At 42.1% G+C, this 12261-nt stretch overlaps 1 protein-coding gene across 1 annotated transcript in view; it reads right to left on the bottom strand.

Annotated features, from left to right (window-relative positions):
- Window positions 1-2880: 2880 nt before the first annotated feature.
- LOC101532371 (protein NPAT) overlaps window positions 2881-12261 on the bottom strand; it is a 56245-nt gene continuing 46864 nt past the window's right edge. The window contains exons 14-18 of the mRNA XM_058663950.1: window positions 11441-11556; window positions 11244-11352; window positions 8225-8282; window positions 6968-8105; window positions 2881-5648 (exon numbers count right to left, since the gene is read on the bottom strand). Coding sequence (XP_058519933.1) covers window positions 5571-5648; window positions 6968-8105; window positions 8225-8282; window positions 11244-11352; window positions 11441-11556 — 1499 coding nt within the window. The 3' untranslated portion in view covers window positions 2881-5570. The remainder of the gene's footprint in view (window positions 5649-6967; window positions 8106-8224; window positions 8283-11243; window positions 11353-11440; window positions 11557-12261) is intronic.

The following is a 12261-nucleotide window of genomic DNA, read 5'->3' as shown; positions in this document are numbered from 1 at the left end:
TTCACTCCCCAAGTGACCGCAGCGGGTGGTACTGCGCCGATCCAAAGCCAGGAGCCAGGAGCTCTTCCGGGTCTCCCAGACGGGTGCAGGGTCCCAAGGCTTTGGGCCGACCTCGACTGCTTTCCCAGGCCAGAATCAAGGAGCTGGATGGGAAGCAGGGCCGCTGGGATTAGATCCGGTGCCCATATGGGAATGCAGCACATTCAAGGTGAGGACTTTAACCACTACATTATTGCACTGGGCCCTATGTATTATATAGTCTTTTTTTCCATATATGTGGAAAAAAACTTCTGACTAGGCAAGAATATTTTCAAAAACATTTAAAGAGTAATCACAACTAGCTTGAGGCTCATCTACTGAGTATTGTTGTCAAAGCTTAATCTGTATTAACTCTCTTAAGATGTCAATAAGGACAATTATCTCGACTTTATAAATAAGGAAATGAAGCAGGGAATGGCTGAGCAACCACTAAAGTCAAATACTCCGTAAGTAGCTAAGCTAGGGTTCAAATCCAAGTAGTTTTCTCTGTAGCCCTAGTCTCTCTTGTTTTATCACTTTTCAGTAAGCATCTGCCCTAACTAGATTAGGAGCTGGATAAAATAGGAGAAGGGGGCCCGGCGGCGTGGCCTAGCGGCTAAAGTCCTCACTTTGAACGCCCCAGGATCCCATATGGGCGCCGGTTCTAATCTCGGCAGCTCCACTTCCCATCCAGCTCCCTGCTTGGGCCTGGGAAAGCAGTCGAGGATGGCCCAAAGCCTTGGGACCCTGCACCCGTGTGGGAGACCTGGAAGAGGTTCCTGGTTCCCGGCTTCAGATCGGCGCAGCACCGGCCGTTGCAGCTCACTTGGGGAGTGAATCATGGGATGGAAGATCATCTTCTCTGTCTCTCCTCCTCTCTGTATATCTGACTTTGTAATAAAAATAAAAATAAATAAAAAAAAAATAGGAGAGAAGGGCACACAGGAGAGTGAAGAGTTTACTAAAGATAGGCAGAATCAACATGACACCAAAGGCCAAACATCTAAAAAGTGTCCTGGGGCCTGGCAAAGTAGCTTAGCAGCTAAAGCCCTTGCCTTGCACATGCCAGGATCCCATGTGGTCGTAGGTTCTAATCACAGCAGCCCTGCCTCCCATCCAGCCCCCTGCTGGTGGCCTGGGAAAGCAGTCGAGCACGGCCCAAAGCCTTGGGACCTTGCACCTGCACTGGAGACCTGGAAGAAGCTCCTGGCTCCTGGCTTTGGATCAGTTCAGTTCGGGCCATTGTGGCCACTTGGGGAGTGAATCAGTGGACAAAGGATATTCCCCTTTCTCTCTTCCTCTTTGCCTTTCCAATAAAAATACGTCTTAGAAATAATGTTCTGACAATTCTAGGAAAATACAGAAAAACACAAAAGAATATGGATTTCTTAAAGTAATGCCAGCAAATGACCAGTCTCTACACATTTTAACAGAATAAAGTGGAAAGTTACCACATTAAAAAAATAAAGATTTAGACCAGCCAAGGGAAGCAGCGTGTTCAAGACGAGGACTTTAGCCACTAGGCTACCGCATCAGGCACATAGGTGTGTTGGTACATAGGCCATGTTCTTCTGCTTTTCCCTATCCCTGGCCATTACAGTAAAGAGCTGGCTGAGAGGCTGAGCAGCCTGGACACGAACTGCTGCCCAAATAGGGGGACACTTGCTAAGTCACAACGCAGGAGCCCGGATCCTTAACTTCTCAAATTGAATGCAAGGAACTCATTTTTTTCCCCCACTTAAAATGTATAAACAGTTTCAAGTTTGAACATATAATTTAGAAAATGGAAAAGTGCTTTAATTCTTCTTTTAAGATTTATTTTAAAGGCTGAGTTAAATACAAAGAGGGGAAAATTAGGAATCTTGCATCTTTTGGTTCACTCTAACTGGCCACAACACAGCTGGACCACTGTGGCCATGTGGGAAGTCCACCAGTGGATGGCAGATATCACTCTGTATCTTTGAGTTTTTTTTAAGATTTGTTTTTATTGGAAAGGCAGATATACAGAGAGGAGGAGAGACAGAGAGGAAGATCTTCCGTCCGATGGTTCACTCCCCAAGTGACCACAATGGCCAGCGCTGTGCCGATCCGAAGCCAGGAGCCAGGAGCTTCTTCCTGGTTTCCCAAGTGGGTACAGGGTCCCAAGGTTTTGGGCCATCCTCGATGGCTTTCCCAGGCCACAAGTAGGGAGTTGGATGGGTAGCTGGGCCACCGGGATTAGATCCGGTGCCCATATGGGATTGCAGCACATTCAAGGCGAGGAGTTCAGCTGTTACACTATCATGCCAGGTCCTATCTTTGCATTTTAGATGCATAACTGTACCTTTAAAAATATGCATTTTCCATGACATTTCCCCTAACTATAACCTTCTTATAATACACATTTTTTGGAGGGATGGGAATTTTAAAAAATTATTTCTAAAATTTAATTTTTGATAATGTTTACAGTTGATATGGTGGAAAGGGTTGTTTCCAAATTTTCTTTTTCCCTTATCTGGGGGAAGGAGGGAGTTAAGGGGCGAAGCCACAGCCAGCCTCCCAACTGCCTTAGTAGCTGGGGATGGGAACAGCCACCCAATGTCATCCTAGGGTTCCAATATGGAGCATGCTCTGAGGGTTCTGCTCAAGTGGTTTTGATAGTTCTGAGATGCTGTCGATCTTGCCAATCCAAGGATGAGGAAATCCTTCCAAGGTCCATTGGCTGACATAGTCTACCTTACAGTCTCCACTCAACCAGATATTTGTTGTCATAATTTGGCTGGGGTAGTTGTCCAATTTGTTCTGTTCTCCTTCCTCTGCTATGGTACCAGATGTCCTCTGCAGGCCCCAGTGGACTACTATATGCTCTGTGTGCATCTCTGCAGGCCCCAATGGACTACTATATCCTCCATGTGCATCTGGGTATGTGTCCACTGCTCTAAGCCACTGAGGAGGCCCAGTTCTGACACATGTACTCTACTCTCAGCTCACAGGCTCTGCCACTCTCCCCATGGTTTGAAATCTGAATCCAGTGACTCAGTTAGGGGACCTCAAAGAAATCTCATCTGTGGTTATCCCAGACCTGACTCTTGTGTGTGCTTATCAGTATGGGATCCAGCTCAGTCCATCACCCACATCAGCCTACACACACACTGGTGGCTGTGATTGCTGGGTCAGTTCTGTCCAGCCCTATCTCTATGTAAATTATTGGATGCTATAGCCTAGCCCAACCCTACCCTACATACACAGCAAGAGCTGCAGCCTAGACTGAGCAACCCCAATAACCCCCACAAGGCTCGCCCCCCACCCTGGCTTCTGTGCTTGCCAGTATGTGTAGTGTAGTGGGACAGTCCAGTCTGTCCCACATCCCATTCAGCTCTTGTACATGTCAATGGGTGTAAAGGCTAGCTCAACTTATCTATCCAGCCCACACTCATGCTGGCGGGTGCCACAACCCATCTAGCCAGGCCTATCCCCAGCCCTAGTTATGTTCACCAGTAGGAGTTTCAACCTATCCAAGAGGTGCCCAGTTTCCCTACTGGGCCCACTCCCAGATCTAGCACTTCGCAGGTGGTTCTGCAGTCAAACTTGACAAGATTTGCCTCCAGCCTGCCCCAACCACACAGTCTCACATGTACTTTTGGGTACTACAGTCCAGTCTGGCACAGCCCTCCTCAACTTGGCATTTGCTGGTGGCTGCTGTAGCCTGGCCCAGCCCGGTCTGCCCCAATTCCAGGCTACCAGGTATAACAGGACAATGAATTCCAAGACATTTGGACTTTCAACGTAAAATGGAGATTATGGCGTTGCTCTGTGACATAAAAGCTCTAAGTTGAAATTGTCTTCAGACTATATTTAGTGGATCCCAGCTGGCATAGATTCCTGAAGAAAGTGAACAACTCTGTAAGCTTAGTTCTTAGCACATATAAATAAAAATTGAGATAATCTTTAGCATTATATGAATTCCTGAAAAAAAAAAAAGTAAGAATTGTGAAGTAATTTAGTCCAAGTTTCTCTACCAATATAAAATAATTCAAACTTCTGAAGTAAATGAAAATATTTATTCAAACCTAACTGTAGTATATCAAGTTGAGTTAAATAAACAAACTATGTATTTGATTCCGTGAGAATAGATGATTGCCACATCATAAAAAATTTCTTACAAGATAAATTCCTGCAGTAAGTTTCGGCAATTAAGAAATGACTTATGCATTGACAGTGTTGTGTTAGAATACAATGGATATATTTTTTTAAAGGCCTAATACAAAAATAAAAGGTTGAGGAAAGTATTTAACAGAATATACACTTGTAAGAAAAAGCCCTATTATACTGTATGTAATAAAACAGAAAACACTTATGAGAACATACCTTAATCTCTAGGCACAATTGGTCAGGGACTAGTAATGCTTTCTATTCTTATTTAAAAGTTTAAATTAATTTTTCAACTTGACTGATGTGTGTGAGTCTAATACAGAAGGCACCACTCTCATTCTTCCTGAAGGACCATCAGAGTAACTATCACTTTAAGGGACACACAGAAAAGGTACTATATCTAGGTCTAGATATAGTTATTCAGCACACCGTATTTCAGAAGAAACTAAATAAAATATAAAACTATGATTTTTCTTTTTACATCTTACGATGGACATGATTTAGAGGAAAGACACCGGAAGATAACCCTCTATACAACTTTAACAGAGAATACATGATTTACATAAACTGTGCATTGGTCACTACTATGTAAAGAGTGCTATGAATTAGTGCAATTCTTTAAATCCCCAGTATTTTGGGGAAAAATATATACATACCAAGAAATCTCAAATACTACATTATGAAACTTTCGATGGCTCAATAGTCTAACCACTTACCACTTAAATGTTCTGTAGATCTTCAAAGTTACAAACCAGAGATCAGAACACTGAATAAATGGTCCACAAAATTCTCTCTTTAAAACAAAAAGAACTGAACAACCAGAAAGAATAGTTACAAGTATAAAATTCCAGGAATATAATCTTTACTGTGATTTGTAAGAAGGGGTAGTATTCACTCTAGAAGCAAAACCCATCAACATTGTTTATTTCTGGTTACATATTTTACTGTCGGCTGAGGTGGTTATCATTTCTGTTGAGTGGCCATGTGTTTAAACGTCTTATTGAATGATTACCAATTTGTAATTTATAAGGATAAACATCACCTTCCTCCAAAACTGAGAAACTATTCCATATGAGTAACTCTTATACTTAAGGATCAGAAGGTAAAAAGTGTAAGAACATCAGGTCGATTTAACTTCTATTTCAATAATATTTACACAATGTTTACAATATGCAACTGTCAAAGCTATACAATTTTGCAGATTGGTTTTACTTACATTTCTGCAAAAATAAAAATATATCAACTCTATTTACAAACTCGGGAGCTGCTTCAGAAACAGCACGATTTAAGTATAAAGTGAAATTTCAGTATAATAAAAGTGCAGGTTATGCTTTTAATTTCTGTCAGTATCCCATTCCTTACACTCATAGTTTCAGGGAGATGAGTATTAAATAGCTACTGTTTGTAAGTGTTCACAATGTTCACTCATCATAATGCAATGACAATAAAAACTTGTCCACATCCATTCCAGCTGGAAATGAACTGGGTAGCTTCTTTTTCTGTCAAAAAAGAGAGAAAAAAAAATACACTCAAACAAGGTCAAGTTTTCTCGATAAATCACCTAGAACAGTCTATGTAGGTTCTTCTATACAACACTAAAATTGACAGAATTGTTTTGTCTTCCAATTTGTTTCACTGGCAAGTAGAGACCAGTTATATATGCCCAAAGGTAAACACGCTGCAACGGTCCTTCAGTATCAAGGCAAAAGACTGCCAACAGGGAGTGCATAAATGCTGAAAGAGGGAAGACAGAATACACTTTCCATGAGGTGGTATTTGTTATTAATATTAGAAAGCTTTATTTACAAAGATATTCAGAGTAACAGCCACATACCAGTTTCTAAATAGTTGATGTAAACCAGGTACCTCAGTCCTCACAGCTACTACGCAAGTCTCTAGCCAAGGGATGACCAAGGAGGCTGAAAATCGCGGTCACTGAGACAGCAGATGCAGGATTGAAATGAAGAGATGGAAGGCCAGAAAATCGACAGAACCCATATACTTCCTTGATGATACTTTAAATTCTTTGTTTAATTCACTTACTAAACAAACTTAAAATAAATGATTTCACTTAGCAGTGACAACCCTGTTTTCTTCCTAAAATAAGACAATTATAGTTAAAGGGGAAAAAAAATCAACTTTACCAGTGCTTCAATGTTATCATCTTTAAAGGCTAAGGAAGACGTGACAAGACACGCCAGAAACCAAAAAAGTCATCTGATGAGCTGAGAGGAGCAAACAGTTCTTTCCCAATATTCCATACTTTATGGCATTCATATGGAAGAAAGAACTGCTCTGGGCCCGGCGCCGTGGCTTAGCAGCTAAAGTCCTCGCCTTGAACGCCCCGGGATCCCATATGGGCGCCGGTTCTAATCCTGGCAGCTCCACTTCCCATCCAGCTCCCTGCTTGTGGCCTGGGAAAGCAGTCGAGGACGGCCCAATGCATTGGGACCCTGCACCCGTGTGGGAGACCTGGAGGAAGTTCCTGGTTCCCGGCTTCAGATCGGCACAACCCTGGCCCGTTGCGCTCACTTGGGGAGTGAATCATCGGACGGAAGATCTTCCTCTCTGTCTCTCCTCCTCTTTGTATATCTGCCATGACAAAAGCACAACTATCTTTGCTCAGGAAATTTTTCTGAAAACATTGTGTGACAACCTCTGAGTATAACAACTGATAAGTAGTGCTACCAAATGTATTTTGCAAATCAAAATTCAGAGCTGTCCTGACCACAACATTCAGTCGCATGACTGTGGCAAAAGAACCTGAATTCTTTAAGGAAGGGCAAGATGTGGTTTTGAATGAAAACTGCAAACTTACCTTAATTTTTTTCTTTTTCATTGGTACTGATGAGTTTGCAAGATTTTTAGTAGAAACACGTGAGTTTCGCTCACGCTCATCTAATTCCTCAATTTTTCGCTTTTTTGTGGTGCTTCTTGAAGATGCTCGGAATTGCTGGGTGTTATCTTTTAGAGGAGTTGTGGAAGTAGTCCTTGAGATGGCTGCTCTGGAGAGAATCATTAATGTGTGGGCAGCCATGTTTACACTGTTTTCGCTGCCTGTCTCACTGGCAGGGCTGCAGGCTGGCAAGTCTGTAGTGACGGGAGGGACCATGACCTTGGCTATGCTACTGTCTTCACCACAACGCCGACTGGAGGGGGCCTTGATGCCATCTGTAGGTTCTTCTTTATGTTTTTCCCCTGTCCCTGCACCAGCTGTCCGGACTACAGGTAAGTCACTCTCAGTGAACCGACTAGCTGGGCTATGCCAGTGAACATCCTGTAATGTTTCTGAGGTAACCAAAGAACTGGAAGATTTAGTTTGTTCTTGTTTTAGATCCTTTGCGGCTGCACCTATTGGAATGACATTTTTACCAGTTGTGGATGTGCCTTGCTTTTTGGTCAGCTCTTGCAGTGAAGCTATAGTTTTCTCATTTCGTAAACCTCCATTTTGCTGCCCAACACACAGCTTTGAAGTTTCTGGATTTTTCTGCCTTTCCACATCACTGCATAGTTCATTTTCCTTGTTGGCTGTTGCTTTATGGAAAGATTCAAGCACGACCTCTGTTGGTGACACTTTCTTTCCTGACTGAGTATCTTTTATGGCGGTATGTCGGCTAATAGCAGTTTCTGATTTAGATAAAATCTTAGGCATGGCTGGTTTTTCTCTCTCTTTTCTGACAGCATTATTACAAGGGGGTTTTAAGGTGGAGGACACAACAGGTGAGTTAGGATTAGGAAAGGAAATGTCATTTCTGTCCTTGCTCTGGGACACCATCTTAGGGTGTGTCCCCTGTGTATTTGAAACGGAAGTGGCAGTGCTATCAAAACAGAGCACACGTCTATGGCTTTCGAATGGTTTGCCAGCTAGAACCACATTCTCTTCTGAAGAAGGAACTGTGGTTTCTTCTAGTTTCTTCCCAAGGTCTGCAGTTGTATTCTTGTCAGTCACTTCAGTTCTACAAAATAGCCAAAACGAAACAAAAACCATACATTACTTGTAGCAACATGAAGAAATTCTCAGTGTTTTCAATTTTAGCATTCAAATAATCCAGGACACAAACAACTCTGGGGTCACCTTTGTGTATGACATCCAACTGCATGACTTGAATCCACCAAATTATTCACCTGCTTTCCTGAAATGAGAAATGAATCCATTAGGAAAGCAAACCATTCCTAAAACATAGAATATACTTTTCTGAAAGGGACTGGAACAGATACTATCACACATCACGGGAAAAAAATCAAATGACACCTAATATAAAAAGAAAAAGCTTTGACACTAAAATATCAAAGTATTTGAAAATACTTAAAAAAAAAAAGCTTTGGATTGTAAGATGGCCCAGCTATCCAGGGAACCTGAGGAACTCCCGGGCTCCAGTCTGTAGACTGATCCATCCCTGGCTGTTGGGAAAATCTGGAGTGACCCATCTGGTGGAAGATCATGCTCTCTCAATTTGTATATGAATTCACACAGAGCTTTTGAAACAATAGGAATCTCTCCTCCTTCTGCTCCCAACTCCCTTACTTAACCTTACATAACCAAGATTGTATTTAACTTAGCACTTTATCAGATTTCATTATAAACATATAATGATTTCTATATAATTTTAAAAATATGGTTTCTAGAACCACACACCATCCCTTTCCCTTCAGAATATCATGATTAATCAACCATTAAGTCCTTCCAGTTTTCCTAAAAAATACCCCGTGTTATTTCCAACCTCAATGCCCTTGGCAGGCATCACTACTTCTATGCTTTTCTTTGAGGCAAAACATAGGCATTTTCTAACCTTTTCTAGTCAAAATTGTATTCTCATTTGTATTCTCCTGTTAATCTTTTTAAAGGTTACTTATTTTTATTGGAAAGGCAGATACATAGAGAGGAGAGACAGAACGATCTTCTGTCTGTTGGTTCACTCCCTAAGTGGCTGCAATGGCCAGAGCTGAGTCTATTTGAAGTCAGAAGCTTCTCCAGGTCTCCCATGCGGGTGCAGGGTCCCAGGGCTTTGCGCCATCCTCTACTGCCTTCCCAGGTCACAAGCAGGGAGCTGGATGGGGAGCGAAGCAGCTGGGACAAGAAGAAGTACCCATATGGGATCCCAGTGTGTGCAACGAGAGGAAGTAGCCACTGAACCATCATACTGGGCCTTTTTTCCTAATCTTCCCTTCCAACAGCGTCATACTGCCTTTTTTTTTTTTTTTTTTGCTTACTAGTTTGTGAAGTACATATTTTTAAAATTTATCTTTATAGATAGTGTTTAATGCATGGAAATCCCTTAATACTGTCTAATTAATAAGGCATGATTCAAAGCAACAAACTCTGAAGAAAAGGGTTGCTACTATTGGATCCAAACTACTGTGCCCTTTATATCAATGGCTGACAAGGCAAATATGTTATATAGTCTTCAGAGAAATAAAGTATATTTTCAGACTTAAATCTGAGAAATTAACCTTTTCTTCAGAAGCTGGGAATTCATACTTTGCCACCGTGACCCTGACAGGCCACCTGAGTCTAACCAGTTGGTATAATCACAAAGCTAATACTGGGGATGTTATACATATAACTTTCTGCCTCCTAAAAACCACCAGAGAAAAATCAGCAGAATTGCAACACAGGGCTTTTCACTCTGATTTATTATAATTATAAATGCCATATTTACATATATCAATAAAGACTTAAAAAAAAAAGAATTACTCCGTAAATGGCCACAACGGCCAAAGCTGAGCGGATCCGAAGCGAGGAGAACTTCTGCCAAGTCTCCCATAGAGTGCAGGGTCCCGTGGCTTTGGGCAACCTTTGACTGGTACATCAGGCCATACGCAGGGAACTGGATGGGAAGTGGGACAGCCAGGACACAAACAAACTGGTGCCCATGAGAAATCCTGGCACTTGTAAGGGGGAATTAGCTAATTGAGCCACTTGCTGGGCCCAGGATAAAGTTAAATTCGACTAAAGTTTTATAGATAAATAAAACAGAAATAGGGTGATAACTGGGTAACAAGAAGGAATTTTGAGTAGAGGAGACAGCATGGTCAAGGTACAGGACAAAAAAGATCACCAAATGTCAGAAAGCCAGCAAGTACAAAAGGTTAACCAAAGAAAGGAGTTACCAAAGAGAACGGAGAGGTTAAAAGTACCTACAAAGGAAACTGCGAATGTATGTTGCCTGAGGAATTTCATTTGTTCTGTAAGTAACTGGAACTTGCTCAAAGTTCGTAGGCAGGGAAACAACACTCTGATTTGCATTTTCAGGGCAAAAAGCCTGATTAATTAGCAGATACAGGATAAGTATCAATCAAAGACTGCAAACAGGGAGATCAGGAGAGAGTGCTACAGGTGTAACTTAGATGAAAAATGATGAAATTGGGCTCAGCAGCGTGGCCTAGTGGCTAGGGTCCTCGCCTTGATCCCATATGGCCGCTGGTTCTAATCCCGGCAGCTCCACTTCCTCTCTGTCTCTCCTCCTCTCAGTATATCTGACTTTGTAATAAAAATAAAATAAATCTTAAAAAAAAAAAAAAAAAGAAAAATGATGAAATTTTCAACTAAGGAGAAATGTGTATTAAGTGACTCTTAGTTTTTTGTGTGGGTAAGTAGTAAGATGGTTCAGCTATTGAACAGAGGGAACAAAGGAAAATAATTTGCAAAGTTTAAAGTTTGTCAGTGAATGACAAGAGCACTGGCATTCTTTGCGCTTGTTAGAAACGAGGATTCTCAGGCCCTGGTGCTAGTCCTGCTGATTCAACAACCACATGTAAACGAAAGTCCCAGCTAGCTCATAGGTTCATTAAAATCTGAGAAATAGTGCTCTAAAATTGAACAGAAACAGATAAGGCATTCACTAACTATTTTAGAGCTAACAGGAAATTGAGCTTATGCTTATTTCAGGCAGCCTCAGAAAATAAATTAAGGACCTTTGGGAAAAAGCTACAACTTAGGAAAGGAAACAACTTTCTCAGAATCAGAAGTTAACCTGGTGATACAAAACTTGAACAAAAGAAGCTAATGTCAGCTAATGTTTCTGGGCTTCAAGGAGAAAATATTCAGGGGTAGCTACAAATGAATGTTAACACTAGCAAACTTAAAAAAGTACCTATGCAAGGCTTGTTTCTTGGCCCCTGAGCCTTCTGAGACTTTGGAGGGGCTGGGAATTGAGGAATGCTTCTCTTGCAAACAGGGGCTGTCAAAGGCATATGAAGAACCTGGAAAATAAGAAGGCATTATATTATTTTCAAGCATTATGCTATGCTTGAAAAGTGTCACTGCACTGTTTTATTCTACAAACCTCACCTGCCGAGGAGGTGCTGAAAAAGTATTTCCACCCTGTCCCACCACGGATACAGGGATCATTCCCACCATTCCTTGGAGCACAGGCTGGACTGGAGAAGCAATTATGATGGCAGATCCTACAAAACAATCCTCATTAAAGTAATAACCCCTTTGAAACATTCTGGAAAAAAAAAATCAAAGAAACTGTTTCTCTGAAATAGATTACATGAACAACCCTTCCTTATATTCTCTCTGGTTCCTGAGATCAGGAGGTCCTGTTGCATCTGGGATTGACATGATGTGAAATCTCGGGGGTCTTCTGGACAGAAAAGGCCACCATCAGTGGGGTACACCTAAGCCCATGGCCAAGAACAGCTACAAGCACTGAGATCCTATTAGGTCCGTGGTCTGTTTCTCCCAGACAGGTGCAGTGTTGCGCAGCGCAATAAGACCCGTCAGGCACCTGGTCTGGGAGACTCCATCAACGAGACCCCCAAAGTGGACTCCAGCCTCATCCTCTGTCCCAGCTCAGCAGTGCGTAGTGGGTGTGGCTTGCCTCGGAACCCAGTGTCTGGTCCCTACAATCCATTCTTTTTTTTTAAAGACTTATTTATTTATTTTTTAATTGCAAAGTCAGATATACACAGAGGAGGAGAGACAGACAGGAAGATCTTCCATTCGATGATTCACTCCCCAACTGACCACGACAGCTGGTGCTGTGCTGATCTGAAGCCAGGAGGCAGGAACTTCCTCCAGGTCTCTCATGTGGGTGCAGGGTCCCAAGGCCTTGGGCCATCCTCGATTGCCTTCCCAGGCCACAAGCAGGGAGCTGGATGCAAAGT

Source organism: Ochotona princeps, chromosome 4 (assembly GCF_030435755.1).
Source record: "Ochotona princeps isolate mOchPri1 chromosome 4, mOchPri1.hap1, whole genome shotgun sequence".
NCBI classification, from domain to species: domain Eukaryota; kingdom Metazoa; phylum Chordata; class Mammalia; order Lagomorpha; family Ochotonidae; genus Ochotona; species Ochotona princeps.
Note: the sequence above shows the minus strand (reverse complement) of the source record. Positions and strands in the feature narration are given on the sequence as shown.